Raw genomic sequence first — 16,500 nt, 5'->3', positions numbered from 1 at the left:
GCAGCGAGGGCCCTTTGATTGACATCTGAGCGGCCTATCAGGTCCCGAGCTCAAGGGAGGCGGCGCTCCTCCGAGGCGGGTGTAGTGCCATCGTGGGAGTCGGTGCTCGATTGCGATTGTCTTCCCTGTGGCTGAAGATGGCTGCTCAGGTTCCGGAGGTGTGCAAACACCATCAGCAGGAAAACGTCTGCTTCACGCGACCCAAGTACCGAGAGGGTCGGAGGTTGAGGGCTGTCAAAGTAAGTTCGGCGTGAGTATTTCGTTTGCTGTCGAGAACTGTGGAAGAACTTGATCTTAGACAATAGACAATAGATGCAGGAGTAGGCCATTCAGCCCTTCGAGCCTGCACCGCCATTCAATATGATCATGGCTGATCATTCCCAATCAGTATCCTGTTCCAGCCTTATCTCCATAACCCTTGACTCCACTATCTTTAAGAGCTCTACCCAATTCTTTCTTAAATGAATCCAGAGACTGGGCCTCCACTGCCCTCTGGGGCAGAGCATTCCACACAGCCACCACTCTCTGGGTGAAGTAGTTTCTCCTCATCTCTGTCCTAAATGGTCTACCCCGTATTTTTAAGCTGTGTCCTCTGGTTCAGCACTCCCCCATCAGCGGAAATATGTTTCCTCCTGCCAGAGTGTCCAATCCTTTCATAATCCTATACGTTTCAATCAGATCCCCTCTCAGTCTTCTAAACTCAAGGGTATACAAGCCCAGTCGCTTCAGTCTTTCCGTGTAAGGCAAACCTGCCATTCCAGGAATTGACCTCGTGAACCTACGCTGCACTCCCTCAATAGCCAGAATGTCTTTCCTCAAATTTGGAGACCAGAACTGTACACAGTACTCCAGGTGTGGTCTCACCAGGGCCCTGTACAGCTGCTATTAGCCTTCTTCACGACCTGCTGTACCTGCATGCTTGCCTTCATTGACTGGTGGACAAGAACACCCAGATCTCTCTGAACAGCCCCTTTACCTAATTTGATACCATTGAGGTAGTAATCTGCCTTCCTGTTCTTGCCACCAAAGTGGATAACCAGACATTTATCCACATTAAACTGCATCTGCCATGCATCTGCCCACTCACCTAACTTGTCCAGGTCACCCTGTAATCTCCCGTAATCCATTAATTGGGAGGATTGCGTGAGCCTGTTGTTCAGTGCAATGTATTCTCTGTGAGCGTAGTCCTTACAAACATAGGTGTCTGTGACCGTGCAAAGGCCTGCTGGAAAGATGTGGATATTTTGGATTTTTTTTTTGTTTTGGTTCTCTGGGAGGCGTTTATCGTTTTCTTGTTGAGACTGAGCGTGATCGAAAATATTTAATAATTTCACTGCTAAATTGCCTAACTTCAATGGCAAAATATTGCGCTGGATTACCTCACCTGAGAGAATTCTGTCCTTCCTCAGTGATTTCTTTATCTTTGTAAACAGTTCGTTTGGTATCTAAACGTAAGAGGATATAAACAGGCTATTTACTTTAACCCTGTAAACACAGGAATACTTATTGTTGTCGAGAGATTCACTCTCAAACACAACTACAATTATTCTAACAGTTCGCTTGAATGGTATCCTAATTTAAGCATTGATTTCCTCCATCATAGTGACAGTGTAACATACAAGATGTATTCAAGTAACCTCCTCCAGGATGTGACAATAGCACCTCACAAAACTATCAGTTCTATGACACAGAAGGATAAGGGCAGTAGTTACGTGGGAAGCCACCACTTGTAACTTCTCCAAGCCCCACATTGTGTTGACTTGAGGCTGTACTTTGGTTCCTTTACAGTCGCTTATTCAAAATCCTTGAACCGCTTTCCTAACATTGCTGCTGAAATAATTAAACCACATGAACTGCAGCAATTTGAGAAAATAGCTCAGCACCACTTTCAAGGGCAGTTAAGAGTGGGCAACAAATCCTCATCAGCAATGTTCACATGTAATAACATGTTTTAAAATTCTGCATTTAGGACCTGATGATGTGGCTTCCAATTTCATCATCACTTTTCTGTCATACAGCTGATTTTGCAGACCTCTTATTTTTCTTTTACCTTGGAAATATCACAATAAGTATGTCATCCAATGTATACCCAATGACATCTCTTCAAATAGCTTTAGGACATCACTCATCCAACAGACCTATCTCTGAACCTGAACAGCAATTTGTCATTGCTGTACGGGAAATAGGAGTCATGGGCAGGAAAAGTCTATCCGGCCCTTCAAAGCTGCTGTATATCTAGTAAAATCCTGGCTGATCTGATTGTGGTCTCAATTCTACTTACCTGTGTGCCAACCATAACCCTTGATTCCCATGTCTGTCAATATTCTATCCACCTCAGCCTTGGATAAATTCAGTGAGCCAGCTTCAGCTGCTTTCTGGAGAAGATAATTCCAAAGATTTGTGATCTCTGTATGTTAGGAATAGAACGTAACGTTAAAACATGTAGAATTAAAAATGCTTTATTGAATGCACATAACTACTGCAAAATGGCAGTTGATTTAAAAGCACAAATTGAGGTAAATGCATTTAAATACAATTACAGAGACATGGCGACGGAGTGACCAACATTGGAAATCGAATATTTGGAGTTTAAGAGGGATAGGCAAAAAGGAAAAGATGTGAAATAGCACTTTTAATAAATGATGGGATCAATAGATTAGTGAAAGAGACTGTTGGATCAAAGAATGAAGACTTAGAATCAGTTTGGATGGGGCTATAAATAGAGTCAAAAAGTAAGGGGCATAAAATGTTTTCAAACTATTTATAGACCACCAAACTCTACAGTTAATATCGAGCACAGTATAAATAGGATATTAGAGTTACATGTAATTGTAATAATGGATAACTTCAGTTAATACAGAAGCTGTGTTAATCAAATAAGCATTAATGCTAGTGAAGATTCCTGGAGTGTGAGCAACATGGATTTCTGGAGCAATATGTTGAGAAACCAACTAGAGATTCACTCTTGGTGTTTGTTTCCCAAACGAGGGACTTCGAAATTCAGAAATTAAAATAAATTAGTATTTAAAAAGTTAGCTTGATTTAAGATTGATGAATTTATGAGCTTCATCCCAGAGTATTGAACGATCATAAATCATCAGAGCAGAATTCGGCCATTTGGCCCATCGAGTCTGGTCCATCATTCGATCGTAGCTGATGTATTTATCAACTCCAATTCTGCCTTCTGCCTGTAAACCTTGATCCTCTTACTAATCAATAACATATCTATTGGGGTTGGTTAGCATAGTTGGCTGCAAGGCTGATTTGTGGTGCAGAGTGTTACCAACAATGCAAGTTCAGTTCCTACACCAGCTCAGATTACCTTCAAAGTCTTTTTCTTCTCAATCTTTAAGTGGCTCAGTGGTTAGCACTGCTGCCTCACAGCACCAGGACCGAAGGGTCTGTTTCCATGCTGTACATTTCTATGACTCTAAGATCCTGGTTTGATTCCTGCTTCGGATGACTGTCTGTGTGGAGTTTGCACACACTCACTGTGTCTGTATGGGTTCCCTCCGGGTGCTCTGGTTTCCTCCCACAATCCAAACATGTGCTGGTCAGGTGAATTGACCATGCTAAATTGCCCACAGTGTTAGGTGCATTAGTCAGGGGTAAATATATGGTAGGGGAATGGGTCTGGATGGGTTACTGTTCGGAGGGTCGGTGTGGAATTAATGGGGCCAAAGGGCCTGTTTCCATATGGTAGGGAATCTAATCTATCTTTGTCTTAAATACGCTCAATGACTCAACCTCCACAGCCTTCTATGCAAGTGATTCTGGTTGAAGAAATTCCTTCTCATCTCAGTTCTAAAGGCCCATTTCCTCAGTTTAAGCTTCAAACTTATAAACTCCAAGTACTGATCGAGAGTCCTTAACTGGTCCTCATAAGACAAGCCCTTCATTCCCGGGATCATTTTTGTGAACCTGCTCTGGACCCCCTCCAAGGCCAGCACATCCTTCCTTAGATACAGAGCCCAAAACTGCTCACAGTATTCCAAATGCAGTTTGACCAGTGTCTGATACAGTCTCAACTATACATCACTGCTTTTGTATTCTAACCCTCTCAAATTGAATATTAGCATTGCATTGTCTTTCTAAATGCCAACCAAATCTGTTCGTTCACCTTAAGAGATTGCTGAACCAGACTCCTAAGTCCCTTTGTGGCTTGAGACAATGTACATCGTGGTGCTTTTCTTTCAAGGTTCTTTAAATCGTGGAAAGTATCCTTGAATTGGAAAGTAGCAATTGTAACCTTTATTATATAGGTGGGAGGAAGAGGGAGAATAGAAACCTACAACGTTTTATTTTAATAGTAGGGAAGATTTTCGGATCAATTAGAAGGGATGTAATAACTGGATATTTAAATAAGAATGCTATTATTTGGCAGACTCAACAGTGATTTATGAAAGGGAAATCATTCGACAAACTTGTTTGTTTTTTTTGTGTGTGGAATTTGGAGGGGGGTGTCAGTTAGATCAGTTACTTGAATGGCTGGTTCGCTGTGCAGAATGATACCAGCAACACAGGTTCAATTCTCACAGTGACTGAGATCACTACAAAGGATTCTCCTTTTCAACCTGTTCCCCTTGCTTAAGGTGTGGTGACTCTCAAGTAGAGCCACCACCAGTCAGCTGTTGCTAATGAGAGAGTAGCCCTGTGGTTTGGTAGAACTATGGCAACGTTTTGCTTGGACAGAATTTCACATTGGCCCTAGTCTTCCTGAATCTCCCTCAGATGCTGGTACCCGTAACCTGAGCTGCCTCTTGGGAATATCCTGTATGTCCTTCCACCTGGCATGGAGGTACTTCTTGAGTAGGCTGCTGCTGCACACAAACCACTTTGACTCCTTTATCTACCACCTGGACCACCTTGGTATGATCTTTGTACCACAGTACAGTGAGGATCTGAATGAGGACTGTCTATACAGGAGTCCTGATGAGGTGGAGAGTGTCGCACACAGCAGTCCCATGTAACTGCAGTAGTTCACGGACTCCCAGCCCCACTGTTTATTTTGCAGCATTGTGGAATCTGGACCATGTATATATTGCTTGTGGGTGACTACATAAAATGAGATGATAAAATAAAATGATTGGAAAACCTTTTGTTTGCACTTCAGATCCACACTCTTGATCTTTAGGCATCTGGTGCGGAGGAGTGTGGACGAGTTAGAGGATCGCCTCGTGGGTCTACTCCTGGACTTGGCCAAGTTGACTATTAACAGATCAAGAGAGTGGACTGTAGAGAGGGTCATAGCTGCTGATTGTTTGCCTTTTTGTGCAGCTATTTCATGCTTGGATAGAGGTCTTGCAATGTCCACCACTACTTTCAATGCTTTCAGAGAGGGGGTAAAGTGCATAATCTCCCCTTCCAACTCCATTTTGATTTGGTCCCCTCTCTTCCCCCGTTCTCTCTTCCCTTTGATAGTCGGCATTGACTCCGATGGGCTTTGCAAGTAAATTAATCTGTTGGAAAATGGATGATTTATTGGTGATGGTTAATCAATGAAAAATTACCACAGGTGATTTGATGATAATGGAAAAGAAAATATTCAGTTTATGTAAGAACACGTCTGGTTATATAAAAAAGAGCTGGGTTCAGCTTTGTACCCTGGGTGGCGTTGGAGAGGGAGCATGGGGATTCTACTAGTATACTGAGCCTTTAGATAAAGGTGGGTGCCACAGCAGGTAGAGTGCTGTATCTCCCCTTCAAACTCTATTTTGATTAAGTCCTCTCCCTCTCCCTAGCTTTTCGCGATCTGCATTGCCCTAATGGGCTTTGCATGTAAACTAAACAATTGGGAAACATGTGTAATTTACATATGGTACTAATAGATGAAAAATTATCACAAGTGGTTTGACAAGGTAAGATACACATTTGTTAGCAAGAGCACTTCAGGATGAAAAAACAGCTGGGTTTTTCATAGGGAATGGAGTGCATGATTATTTTGATTTAGCTTCCTTACTTGTATTCCCTACTTTATTGCCTTTTATTATTGCTGCACTGCCCCTATGGGCACTGCTTGTATTTTGTTATTTGTTAATAAATTAATTGGGTGTTTTGGTGTTGAGTCTTTCTAAATTGGATAAGAGTTGGGTTCTTCCTCCATGGGGAGTTAATTTCTGGCCAGGGACAGAATTAGATGGGAAAGGTGGAAACTGGTGTTTGTGTTAAATTATAGATTTACAATAAAACCTTCATAAATCTCTAAAATCTCATTTGCTACATCAATCAACATATAGGTATCAGTCTGTAAATCAACCCTATTTTTATTCCATCCCAAGACATGTAACTACAAAGTGAACTGTGGATTCTCCAATTGTCTCCTTTCGACTATTTGCTTGCAGAATGTCTGTACCCTAATAATTACAAAGTGTTTATATAACTTGAGTTTTCTTTCTGTCCATTCATCTTTGTGTTTTGTCTGTTGCTGTAGGTCTGAACCCATCAATTTTATTTCCACTCTTTACACTATCACTTTTTTTGTTTTTTTCTATACCCCACTTAGAACTCTTGATTCTCTACATTGTGCGCCTTTAATTTCTCTTCCATTGTCCCTTCCCAAATCCTGAACCCAACCTTTTATGTCCTTTACTTTTCTACTCTGCTGCAGACAACTCTTTCTTCGGTAAGCTACAGCTTCCCTTTGTATTTCTGATATCCTTCAAAGGACACTGAGGCTCTGTAGATGACTGCACCAACATCATGGCCTGAATGGAAACCTGATTGAGGGGTTGATGAAGCCTTTTCCATCTGGCTGTCATCTCCATTACTTCTAGTGATAGTATCACAGATTTAGTCTTTCCCTCTACTTCTCTAACAATTTTTCATTTTATGAGGGTCTTACCTTAGTTCATGCCTCTTGCCTCTTACTAAAAGTTTGCTGACTACTTCCCACCCAAACACAGTGTATGTGTTTTTTTTTACTAAGAAACATTCACCTGCTTACACATCTGACACCAAACGAGACTTGTACTTGTATGAATTATTATGCTTCTCTCCACTGAGTTTACTGTCTCCTGATAATTAATCTCTCTCTCTCTCTATTTAAACTCTCCAATCTATGTTCATGGCCAACCTTTTCATCTTACCTCATGTGGTGTTGCGACTATCTTTATATCAGTTCTAGTTAAGACCATCTCTAATCAATTGTATTGTTTCCATTTGTGTAGATTAATTAGAATAAAGCACTCTCCCAGGTCACTTGCAGTTGCGCTTTCAAAGTCCCAACTGACTAGCCATTTGCTCTTCAAGTACCACAAACTTTCTGCAGGTACCAAACTACCCAAACAAAACTTCACTCTATCTTTAATGTCCTTGTCTGCATTAAAATCATGACTTGTGCTCCTTCCAAGAGATATAGATTTGACCTGGTATGACATTTATTTTTATCTGCTAAACTGATCATTGAATGAAGAAATAACCCTGGGCTTTTTTTTTCCTCCACAGCAATTATCTTCCTAATCCACTGTCATTGGCTTGAAGTGAACTTACATTTTTTTTCTACTATTTTAAAATCTCCAGCATAAATTGGCTGTCTTATGTACATAATTGCTAATTTGATAAACATGATCTAGCTGTGAACCACTTTGCATGCTCTGAAGTTGTGAAAATTGTTTTATGAATTAAAGTTCATTCTTTATCATAAGTTTAGTTTTTAGTTCTGCTCACTCCAGCACGCTGTGGCTGGAATATATTGAGTAATATTTAATCAAATTATCATTGCATAAAGTTCAATTTGATACCTAAAACAAAACTGTTTCTCCTTTTGATGATAATTTTTCACAGGAATTGCAAGAATACTGGTTAGACATGGTAATGTTAGACCTTATTTATTAGATATTAAAGAAAAAATCCAATAAGTACCAATAATGTTGACTTCTGCTTCATTGCTTGACAATGTTGTCAATCTAAAACGGGGCTTCCATAAGTGGAAATCACATGGTCCCTTATCCCTCTGCTATTCCTGATGAAGGGTTTTTACCCAAAATGTCAATTTTCCTGCTTCTCGAATGCTGCCTGACCTCCTGTGCTTTTCCAGCACCACACTCACGACTCTGATCTCCAGCGTCTGCAGTCCTCACTTTTGCCCATATCCCTCTAAATCATTCCTATCCATGTACTAATCCAAATGTCTTTTAAGCATTGTAACTGTATCTACACCTACCACTTCCTCCTGGAAGTTTATTACTCACACAAGTTGGGATGCCAAATGGGGTTGCGAGCAGGTGTTTTGAGATGCAAGCTCTGAAACAGCAATGTTTGCCCACACCCAATTAGTCTTCTATCTATTGCTTTGCTCAATGTGAGATTGTGACAGTTTTCAAGCCTTAAGTAGGATCACTGTGGGCAAACTCTGAAGCAATAAAATAGCGTTGACAATAGTGAAATCACTAACTTCATGTTTCCCTCACATTAATATTTTAAAATGACCTAGGTGTACACAATAAATCTGGAATCGAAACACCTGCTCATTCAGGGAGTGCCAGCTGTGGGAGTAATGAAGGAGTTGATCGAACTCTTTGCATTATATGGAACCATTGAAGAATATTCTGTATTGCATGAGTACCCGGCCGAGGAATTCACAGAAGTTTATCACATCAAATTCCAAAGATTACAGAGTGCAAGGTAACAAACTAGGATAACTTTCTTGGTGTTGGGGAAAAAAAGCCTTTAATTTTTTTTGTACAGCAAGCTTTTTATTAACCGGCACCCTATCAGACCAGTAGTGTACCAGTTGATCAAGAGGTCCACGTAAACAATGTAAAAACACACATTAAGTAATAGAAATTTAATGCAGGAGATATACACATCATTGTTATACTTTACTTGCACCCTAAATCACTTTTTAAAAAGCCTTAAATAAAACATACCACGTAAGTGCCTTCCCACGTGCACCCTTAACTGACGACTTGGATATTGCGGTGATTGCAATAATGCAGTAAACTTCCAATATTTTGGTAAAAAATGTTTTGCTGGTTTATCGAATACTGGTTCTTAAGGTGTAAGTTAAGACAGTTTGCAGTACCTTTTTATCCAAGTTAAAGAATTTTTGTAATTAATTTACTTTGGCTAGTGTCTTAATAAAGTCACAAGTTATCAGTTTTATTTTTATCTCAGGATCTGAATCATACAAAATGAATTACATTTAGTGTACTGTAGAATATGCTTTTTGGTTTAAGATTGCAAATTAATGGTAATGATTGTGAAATCTTAATCTGTGGTTCAATCTTGGATATAGCCTAAAATTCCATATGCTTGACACTTTTACAGATAAAAGTAATGGTATCAGTAAAAGTCTGTATCAAATTTGTATAATTTTTAAAGAAATATGGCTAGTATTTAGTCTCAACAAACGTAAACATAATATCTGTCAAGTAAAACCAGCATCTATTTGCCAGATAATTTGGAGTTATTCCTTTACTTTGTTATTGGTATAAATGAAGGTACAAGAGCCTCAAATTTTGAAAGCTGCAGTTATTTTAACTGTATCTTAAGTTTCATTGGTAGTCTTGTCATGAGAGGTGATAAAGTATGCTGCTATGTTGTGATGTCAATTAGATTCCACACTTCTAAAAATTCTGTATCTTTAGTGGGACCTGACATCTTAAACATATTTTGTTTATGTAGAAATATTACTTCCTGTAATCTGGTGAGTTAAATGTCACTATTTGTACATTTTCCTCAAAGTAAAATTTAATGTAATTTTATTTCCTACAAATTTCATTTTCATAAAGTATACAACACTGCCTAATAACTGTATATAACCATATATTTTCATTTCTCAGAGTAGCAAAACGTAAACAGGATGAGCGAAGTTTTTTTGGTAGCTTGCTTCATGTGTGTTATGCCCCAGAGTTTGAATCCGTGGAGGATACCAGAGAAAAATTAAAAGAGAGGAGAAGGTACATAATGAGGGCAACAAGCAACAAAGGTTTGTTCATGGAATACTTTTTCATTTAGGTAGCTTTCCTTCTATAATCAAGGTGAAAGCCAAAGATTGTTTGTTTGTTTCTAAATATGAAAACGTGATTGGGATTTGCCTTTTCAAGTTTTTTTGAACAAATACATTAATCTTCTCTCAGCAAAGCATTAAAGTTTACATGCTTCAGGTACTCAAACACAATTTTAACTAGTCCTCAAAATAATTAGTTTGTACCTATTTGTTTGGAATATTTTGAAGTACGCAAAGAGTGGTGCTGGAAAAGCACAGCAGGTCAGGCAGCATCTGAGGAGCAGGAAATTGACATTTCAGGCAAAACCCCTTCATCAGGAATGAGACTGGGAGCCTCAGGGGTAGAGAAATAAATGGGAGGGGGTGGGGCTGAGTAGAAGGTAGCTGAGAGTACAATAGGTGGATGGAGGTGGGGGTGAAGGTGATGGGTTGGAGAGGAGGGTGGAATGGATCGGTGGGAAGTAAGTTTGACGAGTGGGACAGGTCATGAGGACAGTGCTGAACTGTGGTAAGGTAGGGGGAGGGGAAATGAGGAAACTGGTGAAATCCACATTGACGCCATTGGGTTGAAGGATTCCCAAGGTGGAAGTGAGGTGTTCTTTCTCCAGGCATCGGATGGTGAGGGAGTGGCGGTGGAGGAGGCCCAGGACCTGCATGTCCTCGGCAGAGTGGGAGGGGGAGTTGAAATGTTTGGCCACAGAGTGGTGGGTTTGATTGTTGCGAGTGTCCAGATGGCTTTGGGAATAGTGGTGCTTAATTTCCAGTGCTCTACTACAATATTTATTTCTCATCTCATCACAAATTTGAAAAGGCTATATAATAAGATGTTACAGAATCCTTGGTTTTATAAATACATGCATAGAAAACAGCAAGAAAATCAATACTGATTTTATAGAACACCAATTAGTGGACAGCTGGAATATTGTGACCACCTATTGGCCCCACCTTCAAGAGGGTGCATTCGTTATTTTGTGGAGTGATACACTGGATTAAAGCCTTGACCAGAGTCAACTTGCTTGGTTTAAATTTCATCCAAAATTTGGGAGACCACTGTCCCTTAGTACATTCTCCAACAACCAACCAATCAGAGTATACATGCCAACAAATCAGCACTTTATTTTCATACAGTGTAAATTGTTCCTTTTGAAATTTGGTACTGTTGTGATTCTGTCTTGATTGGTACAAAACAAAATAGCTTTAACAGCATCTCTTGCTTAACATCAATATAGAGTATATTGTTACAAGAGTAATTGTGGGAACTGCATCCTTCCCCATTGAGTGGAGAAATTTAAGAAGGTTTGATTTGTGTGTAAGATCATGAAGAATTTTGATAGACTAAATAAGGCTAGACTGCTTCTAGTGCCACTAGACTGCTTCTAGTGGCAGCAAATTTGACCAGAGTAAATAAATTTGAGATATTTGGTCATAAAATCAGAGGCGTAAAAGAGAAACACAGTATTGATCTGAAACATACTGGCTGAAAGTGTCATGGAAGCAGATTCAATATAAGTTTCAAAAAGTTAAAGATAAATACTTGTGCAGGAAATTTTGCAGGCACTAATTAGTGGGAATAATTATACTTCACATGTTAGGCCAAATGGTTGCCTTCTATGCCATATTATTTTATTTTATTTTATGTGGATAACACCATTGATCCATGACATTAACAGTGATTTAAATTAGCTGTAAGTAAGCAGTCGGATTCATGTGCTGCCATAAAGCACTTTACAACTAACGAAGTACTTTTTGAATTGTAGACATTTAGTTTGTGCAACATCCTGACCTGGAGGGTTTAGCTGAAGGTTATTTGAAAGCTGTCAGTTTTGTGAGTATTCTTGTGAAAAGAATTTCACAGGACAGAAACTGGGGAGAATCATTTAAGTCAGAACGTAAACATTTGATATACCGGTGTAATTTGTCGGGATTTGAATAAGGTGTTAGTGTTGGGAACTGGTTTGAAACTTTGTTTAAAAGTTTTCAACCTGTTACATGTCCACAGTTTCTTTTTCAAGTTTGTGTAATAAACATTTACTTCACATGTTATGCCAAATGGTTGCCTTCTGTGCCATATTATTTTATTTCTTGTCGATGGATAGCACCATTGATCCATGACATTACCAATGATTTTAAATTAGCTGTAAGTAAGCAGTTTGATTCATGTGCCACCATAAAACATCTCAAAGCACTTTACAACTAGTGAAGTATTTTTTGAATTGTAGACATTGTTTGAAACATAGCCAACTTGCACACATGATGCAACAAATAACAATGTGAGGAAAATTAGATTAGATTAGATTACTTACAGTGTGGAAACAGGCCCTTCGGCCCAACAAGTCCGCACCGCCCCGCCGAAGCGTAACCCACCCATACCCCTACATCTACCCCTTACCTAACACTATGGGCAATTTAGCATCACCAATTCACCTGACCTGCACATCTTTGGACTGTGGGAGGAAACCAGAGCACCCGGAGGAAACCCACGCAGACACGGGGAGAATGTGCAAACTCCACACAGTCAGTCGCCTGAGTGTGCTAACCACTGTGCCACCGTGCCGCCCACAAATTAGATAATTTGTTTTAGAAATGTGGTTGAAGGTGTTATTAGAGCTCACCAATACTTCCTCAGAAGAGTGCCACAAGAACTTTTAAGTCCACCCAAAAGGGCTGAGGAGCCTCAATTCGATCTCACCTCAGAATTGCACTCCATTATACGTTTAGGCTCAATGTGGAATAGGATTTAAATCTACCACTTAAGATTCCACTCTTAAGATTGCTACCAACTCAGCCTTAAAATGTTTATTCTAACCAGAATAGTGAAGGGGTCTATCTGTCTATATAGGAGTACAGCGGTGCCAATTTCGACGAAAATATCATGTTAGAATGTCATATTTCACATCCATGTTGCATATATCATGAACGTATGTAGTTTTTTTTTAAACTTAGTTTTTTTTTCATATTTGTCCTTTCAGATATAGATCTATACAAGGCAGGAAAGAAAGTCATAAAACCAGCTCCATTATCAAATACTGCAAAGGAAGCATTTTCCGAAAGACCTGAGTATTATGAAAGTTTGGAATCCAACCAGATGATGTGGAATATAGATTCCGTATATAGTTACCCAATGCCATTGCCACCGTTTCAACCAGATAATCCAGCACCTTCATCCACATCAAATTTCAGACAAGAATGTCCTCAAATGCCTTCTTCATATGGAACATTATCAAAAGACATTCCTCTTAGTGCAGCAAACCAATCATATTTTGAATCTAAGTTACCTTGTTTTCATGACCAGCATTTGGACAAATCTTGTGATTCTAAGGATTCCTTGAATTCAGAAAGAAAAACTTGGACCCCTAATATTGGGACCTCTGTCTCTAAATTTGTCCCCAGGACTACACAGCTGCAAGGCAGGAAGAAAGTAAATCAAGAAATGAACATTAACAAATTTTATGGATTTGATACTGATAAATCTACAGTGGAATTTGGACCAAAGCTTCCAGAAATGCCAAAGATGGACTTGGGGGATTCTTCCTTAAATGTGTCTGCAACTTTGATCAGGAATAAACTTACAGAGGTATGCATTATATTGTGTTAAGTCCATGATAGAATACTGGGAACAAGGTAGCCAAAAGTGGTGAGAGGAATGCTAAACAATCTCCTCCTTATGCGCATGCTGAAAATTAAGTGTCATAAATGTATCCAGTCAACGTATAGGATTGAGCTACATTTTGTTAACCACATTTAATTTGGCTGTAACTAGATTGCTCCCATGTACGTGCACATACAGAAAGGTTCAGGCTTATTTGAACACATGGGGAGTAATTAACTATATGGACTGATTGGGTTGAATAGTTTGTTTCAATTTTATAACTTCTATATGTTTCTACATTTCAGGAACTAACTAGAAACCTTTGTTTTGATTTGGAAAATTTTAGTTTTCCCACGAATCCTCCAATTTTTCAAAGAAAAGCAAGCACCAGGTGACGTGTGGGATTTTCATATGGGAAGATGGAGAGGAGGCTAGTGATCTGACATAGCTTTCAGGAGGTGCTGCTCCATGTATCCTACTGGATCGCTCATTACTAGAGCACACAGGCTTGGCAACAAACTAAAAAGCCAGAAGATTTGCGGATGCTGTAAATCAGAAACAAAAACAATAGTTGCTGGAAAAGCTCTGCAGGTCTGGTAACATCTGTGAAGAGGAAGGGTCACTGGAACTGAAAGGTTAACTCTGATTTCTCTTCATAGATACTGCCATACTTGCTGAGTTATTCAAGCTGTTTCTGTTTCAGGGAACAAATTATTTGACGTATTTTTTTCAAGTTAACAGATTGATGTGTGGTTGTGTAAACCTTCAAAGGAAATTTAAAAAGAATATTGAAAAGATGTTAGCTCTCGGGTTTTTTTTGTGACATGTTGAATAAGGTTTATAGGTGAGTTTATAGTTAAAAGGTTTTCTTGTTTTCACTAGGTTTTGTCTGCTTCCACAAAAGAAGCTGAAGTATTACAAATAAAAGCTCCAAAACAACGTCGAAGAATCTAAAGATGAGATCCCTGAAAGATGGAAGAAAAAGAATTGCTCTATTATTATGTGCTGTGTCACATAAGTACTTCACATACAATGTATTGATTTGATTATTGGTAGCTCTTGCTACTTAGCAAATGTACCAATCTATTTTATGCATAAGGTGATTCCAGAAAGACCACAGTGTTACCTGAAGAATTACTGGACATAATATTTAAGAGCGGAAGGTTACTCACAGGCACTCTTTTCAAATAGTGCTCTGTGATCTTTAATATCCATTGAACAGTCAGGAAGCCACCTCCGTTTAATGTCACTTCAGGAGAACTGTATCTTCCACAGCAATCCTTCAGTAATGTACTTGTATTGCCTTAGGTTGTATATTCAAGTCTTCACATAGTACGTCACTCTACCAATTACTTTGGGAGGCCAGGTCTAAGAAATTTAAAGAGTAGGTTTATATGGAAAATCAAATTTACCAGAATAAAGTTTGATTATGATTTAGAATGATGATGATGATGATGATGATAATAATGAAGGACAAAGAACAAAGAGACTTGAAAAACCACAAACATAAGACAGGTATGGAAAAAAGAGAGATGTGATTAACAACAGGAAAAAAAATTGAGTTGTTCAACAATGCAAAAACAAGTATATTGTTGAACTTATGCAGAGTGATAGACCCCATAAGAAGAGAATACTTTTGTGAAGATGGGTACACTTTAATTTTGCACATGAATAATAGCATGAGAGATTAGCTGAATTTAACAGCAAAAGGCTTTTGATACTTTTCAAACCTATGATATTAAATTTCTTTAGAAATAAACATCCACACCAAGGTTGCTTGTTTTTACGAATTGTGTAATTTCTGTAACTATTTCTAAAATTAAGATAAAGATGGAACAATGAAATGTTAAATTGCTGATGGGAGGAAGGAAATTATCTAATGCCATCAAAAATGTATTATGATTTGCTTGTTCCAGCTTATGGTTGAGTTGTTATGGTGCATATTATCCATCCCTAGTTGACTTGCAAATGAATGGCTGCAAACATGTGATAACTAATTATGTCAGTTAGATAGGGAACTGTATGATATCATGGTGCCAGAGTTTCAATAAAGGACTAGCTTTGACTCACTCAGTAGTAGCCATCACAAGACTTTTTAAAAATGAAAGTTAGCAATACAGTTGTAAATGTTTCCTAGATTTCCAATGTCTTAGGTTATATGAGCTACACGTTCTGTTATTCACTGTCAACCACGAAAATGCAATATGTACGTCATCTGATGCTTTTAACGTTGTTCTTATGGCTTGTGGTTTTTTAATCCTGTGTGTTTTTCTTTGAATTCTTTTGGGTGGGAAAGATATGTAGAAAACATTTAGGGTACTAATCCAGAGAACATAGACTGATTCAGTAATGTTATCATTTTTCTTGTGTGTTCTTAGCATTTTTCCTATTTTTTGAATTTAAAGTTATTCCCACTTACTGTGGGGAGGTTATTAACAAAAGTTACACTTAAGTCTAGATACTAGTATTCATAGGCACCCAAAACAAACTCATTTTCTGTGCTAATCTGAACTTTACTGCAAGAAACCAAAAACAGAACTGAAAGGAGCACTAAATTTCTGTACATCCAGTGTGATGTGATTTGGTGCAAATGATTATTAGTGTTTTGAATGTATTAGCTACTTAATAACTAGAACAACATCCACTCTGCAAATTGCTTTTCAATAAGTAATTAAAAATAAAAATGTAAAATTATTTTCAAACTTTAAATCATGAAATTGGTGTGTAAAATTGTAAAATGGGGGAAAGCATCGTGACATCTCTTTAAAAGAAATTGCTTTTTATGCTTAGAGATTTAAAAACGAATTTCTATAAGCTGCTAATGCTTGAATTGACACAATGAATCAAAAAGCAATTCAGTTAGCAGACCCAAGCAGCATTTGTACCCAGACAACAGTTTAAATTCAGCCAATTAATTTAATAAGGCACTTGGAGATTAAGGGCCAATTGAATTCAAATCTGA

At 38.5% G+C, this 16,500-nt stretch overlaps 1 protein-coding gene across 1 annotated transcript; it reads left to right on the top strand.

Annotated features, from left to right (window-relative positions):
- Positions 1-18: 18 nt before the first annotated feature.
- On the top strand, positions 19-16,247 carry rbm48 (RNA binding motif protein 48). Its single transcript, XM_072575284.1, has 5 exons — positions 19-239; positions 8,432-8,622; positions 9,783-9,928; positions 12,919-13,523; positions 14,421-16,247. Exons 1-5 carry the CDS (start codon positions 138-140, stop codon positions 14,490-14,492), a joined length of 1,116 nt encoding a protein of 371 aa, XP_072431385.1. The 5' UTR covers positions 19-137; the 3' UTR covers positions 14,493-16,247.
- The last annotated feature ends 253 nt before the right edge of the window (positions 16,248-16,500 follow it).

The sequence above is a fragment of the Chiloscyllium punctatum genome, chromosome 8 (genome assembly GCF_047496795.1).
Source record: "Chiloscyllium punctatum isolate Juve2018m chromosome 8, sChiPun1.3, whole genome shotgun sequence".
Lineage (NCBI taxonomy): Eukaryota > Metazoa > Chordata > Chondrichthyes > Orectolobiformes > Hemiscylliidae > Chiloscyllium > Chiloscyllium punctatum.
Note: the sequence above shows the minus strand (reverse complement) of the source record. Positions and strands in the feature narration are given on the sequence as shown.